General features: G+C 50.2%; 1 protein-coding gene across 1 annotated transcript; it reads left to right on the top strand.

Annotated features, from left to right (window-relative positions):
* Positions 1-226: 226 nt before the first annotated feature.
* Positions 227-1,555, top strand: LOC104501454 (galanin receptor type 1-like). Its single transcript, XM_010145264.1, has one exon. The coding sequence runs from the start codon at positions 227-229 to the stop codon at positions 1,553-1,555; it is 1,329 nt and encodes a 442-aa protein (XP_010143566.1).
* Positions 1,556-4,847: the final 3,292 nt, after the last annotated feature.

Raw genomic sequence — 4,847 nt, 5'->3', positions numbered from 1 at the left:
CCTCCCCAGCGCTCACGGCCGCCTCCTAACTAAGTTGCCGAGAAGCCATTTCTGACCCGGCATCTTCCCCGGGGAGGGCAAAACAGTGCCGGGAGCCCGCGCTCATCCCTTCTCTCCGCATCCTCTTTTGCAGGCGTGGCTGGTCCCAGGTAAACATGCCAGGAGCGCTCGGGGCAGCGCGGCAGGCTCTGCCCCGTTAGCCCGGGGTGCCCGGGGGGGTTCAGCCATGAATTCCTCCCCGCCCGCCCCTGGGGTTCCCCCCGGCCCTCTGCAGCTCTGGGAGGAGGAAAACCAGACCCAGGGGGGGCTCTGGAACAGGAGCCAGGAGCTGGGCTGGGAAGAGCTGGAGAAGATGCTCTTCCTCTTCGTGAAGGAGCCCGTCACCATCAGCCTCACGGCGATGTACCTGGTGTCCTTTGTGGTGGGCTTCGTGGGCAACATCATGTCCATCAGGGTGCTCACCCGGAAGCGCCGTAGTCGGGCGTCCAGCCTGAGTGCCACCCGCAGCCTCCTCATCAACCTGGCAGTGTGCGACCTCATGGTGGTGTGCGTCTGCATGCCCATCACTGTGGGCAACCTCATCTACAAAGCCTGGGTGTACGGGGACTTCCTCTGCCGGGCGGTGCCCTTCATCCAGGCTGTTTCTGTCTCCGCCAGTGTCCTCAGCCTGACCGTCATCAGCGTGAACCGGTACTACAGTGTGCACAACCCACTCAACGCCCGGTCTTTCTTCACCCAGAAGAGGATCCTCAGCACCATCCTGGTGGTGTGGTTGTTGTCCTCAGGGATTTGCATGCCCCTCATCTTCATGAACAAACGGGATGAGATTGGGGTGGTGGAGGGCTTGCCTCTGGTTTTTTCTATCTGCAGGGAGATTTGGCCTCAGGAGAGGCTCAAACAAGCCTACAACTTTCTGCTTTTCTGTGCCCTCTATTGCTTGCCGGTCCTGTTCAACATGGTCATCTGCTTCCTCACCGTGCGCCGGCTGTGGAGTCGCAGCAGCCAGATCAAGGAGAGCACTGCCCTGAACCGATCTCTGCCAGCCTCCAGGCTGAAGATCCGGAAGAAGGTAGCACAGATGGTGGTGGCCCTGGTCCTGCTCTTCACAATCTCCTGGCTGCCTGTCTACCTGATGGACATCTGGATTGATTTCAACATCCCCAAATCTTTGCAGGATGTGACTCCTTCTCCCTGGATCCTGCAGCTCAGACCTTTTGCCCAGTGGCTTGGCCTCACCAATTCCAGCCTCAACCCTATATGCTATTGCTTTGTTGGGAACCTCTACAGGTCGGCCAAGGAAATGAAGAGCAAATACCACCAAAGAATGGTCTCGCTCTTCAACTTCTCCCTGTCTGAAGGGACAACCCGTTCCTCAGTCCCAGAGATGCTCTCTTACCAGAGTTCAATGGAGCCTGATAAGAAAGGACCCTCCGCCACCTCCATGATGGGCGGGAGATGCCAGGGAGGTCATGGCCATAAGAACAAGCGTGGATGCTTGAACTCCTGCCAACATCCACCTCTGAACACTGTCTCCAGTGAGAACACTTCCTTGTAATTCTGCTCAGGAAGTGCACCTCACACCCTCATCTGCATCTCTTAATGACTCCTTAGAGGTCTTTCTGAACCAGGTATTTTAATGATGGAAAAGAAACTTTCTTCTAAGCACTCCCACCACCAGTTCAAAAATACTGAGACAGGGAAAGAAGCAAATGACAAGAGAAAAAGATGATGTATTTTAACTTGGATCAAGTTTTAAGACAAATTCATTTTACTGGGGACAACTAGACGTGTAGCCTGTTGGCCAGTCAACAGTCACGCAATTAGATAGATCAACTTCCCAGCGAGCGAGCTCTCCCCACAGCTCCATCTCTGGGTGCCGAGATAAGGTTTGGATACGGCAACGTTTCGACTGCTTGCTGCTGCTCACCCTGTGCTGATGAAAAGCAGCGATAAGAGGCACTCTCTGCTCCAAATCCATCAGCTGTAGTTGCAAGCAGTGAGGAAATGCTGGAAACAGCATCAGAAAAAGTAACAGTAGTGGAGAATTTCACACACTTTACCACTTGAGATTTCTTTGTCTGATCGTCTTGTTTTACTCCTCCACACAAATAAATTCTCCTGATGCGAAGAGACAGTGCCAGAAGTACTAAAGCAACTGTGGCCACTGCACATTTGGGATTCAGAAGGTATAATGTGGCCTCGAAGGTTATTTAGGAAATGCAGTAGGAAAGTGTTCTTTGCTCTCTTACTCACAGCTATGTTCCTGCGGGTGGAGTGGAAAGGAGGGGGCATCTGTTAACATGATTTGCACTTGAAAAACCAGCCTTTGTTCAGCTGTGTTTGTACCAAACAAAGTCCATGGCATGTGAAAATAAAAGTAGAAAGTGGTTTATAGCTAATAAAATCGGTATCAACTAATACAATGCTGTTTGTCTGGGAAGGAGAGAATCAAAGTGCTTGTTTTTCCTGTGGATCAGAAGTAGGTTAAAACCTATTTCTTCCATCATCTCCCTTAAAGGAGACTTTGATAAATAAGTTCTGTATTTTTATTACATTAGCATTGAAAGGCCCCGCTAAAGCCTGAGAATTCTGTTGTGCTGAGCACTGGATCTGTATTCATAAAGGAAACCTTTCTCCCAAAGATGTAAACACTCTGACCAGGCAACAGGTGGGAGAAAAACAAATACAACAAAGACCCAAGAGGCTGGATGAAGCTGGAGATCAGCCCCTTCCCTGTGCCTGCCCAGCGCTGACTGTGAGGGGGTGCACACCGTCTCCTGATGCCAGAAGAGCCCGTGCCCCGGCTGCTGGTGTCCCAGTGCCCGGGGCAGCAGGGCTCTCCTCTTAGCAAGCCCCAGAACGAACGCGGCAGCCTTCCTGCGAGAGGATTTTGCATTTAATAGAACTCAGACTTTTGATGACTGGAGGCTTTTTTTAATTACTGAACAAGGGAGTGATATTCTGGGAAACCTAAGTTTCAAATAATATCCTCCTGCCTCCTAGGGAGCCTTTTGATCCCATTTTTTTTTGCTGAGAAATAGCCATTCAACCCAACAATACTCCCACCTTTGTAACAATCGCTCAGTAACATTTTATGCTAACAATAATCTGCCTGGAAAACAAAAGATTCCTCCTTAACAGGCAGTGCCATCCGTGATCTGTATTCTCTTTTTTGTGTGAGGGAGAAAGAAATTACAATTGCCTGGATTTACTTTGGGTAAGAAACAGCTTTTATGGCTGGGAGATGAGAACACCTGCATTTTTGCAGGTAATGTAGGAGTGTACCTACTGCTGATCTTTTAGTACCTGTGGAGAAAAGCCTGCGAAAATTTTATTTCCTTTTTCAAGGCTTATTGTGAAGGCTGGCAAAATGTGCCAGGCTGAAGAGCATTAAAGCTTGCTCTGAATGCCCACTGACTGCAGGTCCTGCAAACGGATGTTCTCCACCTTGAAACCAGATGTGACACAATACTGACACTTCCCTACATTGTCCTGACCAATGTATTTAATCCAGTCCTGACTAAACTGCAATGAAAGGACCACGGACATGCCAGACCAGCTCCATGCCATGCAGCAGCCAGGCTCTGAGAATGGCCAGGATCAAGTGATGCAGTCAAAGGTGTAAGAAATCCACAAAGTATCCCACAGGAGATTTTTTTTTTTCTCTCTGTTCATACACTGATGCCTTGGTCCTGCCTGGAAGTCTCTGTACCCTCCGCAAAGGCAGAAATACCAGGGCCTGTGTGTTCTCCTGAACGTGCCCGTGCCTTCCTCCCCTGGCGCAGATGCCCTTGCCTTTCTCCAGCCCCACAGCACTCCTGACCGCCAAGACACTCTGGTGGCAAGGGCCACCTCCGCTGGGCAAGGTCTTCTCCTCTTCACACTTCTAAGTGTATTTTCCAGTTTCATTCAGTGTTCATGTTCTCCTATAATAAAGTTGAATTGCTCACGTTAACTCCTCTTTGTCTCCCTCGGTTGCTCTCTCCCTATCCCCCACGCTCCAACCGCTTCTCCGCTGTTTCTACAGCGAAATCTCCCCCTGCCACTCACGTTATCACGTTTCGCCTGTGAATTCCCCTCACTCTAACAACTCATTCATGTCTTCAGTCCTCTGATGAAAAATCCCTTCCTGCCCTGCTGATCTGAAGGGCTCCTTTTGTGCTGCAGACAGCTGCTTGCTACGGAGAACGCTGATTTATTTTGCACCGTTTACCCAACGGCTGCCAGTAGTAATGAATTTCGGTCACTATCACCCAAGGGTAAATGAGAAGCAGTGACGTCAATGTGAAAGCCACACAGCATTTCGTGAGCCGCCCGGGCTCTGGTGGTGATTTTATTATCCTGAACAGGTCTGTGTAACGCAGCGGTGCCTCGGTGACTCACGCTGGCTCCGACTGAGGTGATACCTTGGCATTTGGGAAAATGGCTTCTTCCCCCTCCTATCTGATACAAGATCTTTCTATTTAGGGCTGAGAAGACGTCTGAGGTCCTCCAGGCCACACAAGCTCTGTGTTTTGAGGCAGGCACTTCGGTAGGTATTCAGGGGACTCCTGGCTCTCTGAGGAATCAGGTGCAGACACAGCGCTGGCTGGTGAACACAGATGGTTTCCTCAAAGGAGCTCCAGCCAAACGTCTTGCACTTGGTGTGTGGTTGAGGAAATGTGTTTCTCTCTAAATGCACCCTGGCAGACTGGAATGGGAATTTTAGACGTCTCAAGGACAATGTTTTCCTGCAGCTATGCTGCTAATGCAGCTCAGTCCCACTCGTCCCTCATGGGTCTTTCTTCTCTGCTTTGCCATTTGAATGAACATGAACATTCATTCACATTTTACCACATTACGCAAAC

Source organism: Buceros rhinoceros, unplaced genomic scaffold (assembly GCF_000710305.1).
Source record: "Buceros rhinoceros silvestris isolate BGI_N320 unplaced genomic scaffold, ASM71030v1 scaffold2361, whole genome shotgun sequence".
Taxonomy (NCBI): Eukaryota; Metazoa; Chordata; class Aves; order Bucerotiformes; family Bucerotidae; genus Buceros; species Buceros rhinoceros.
The sequence above is the reverse complement of the archived record's forward strand: the minus strand, read 5'-3'. Positions and strand labels throughout refer to the sequence as shown.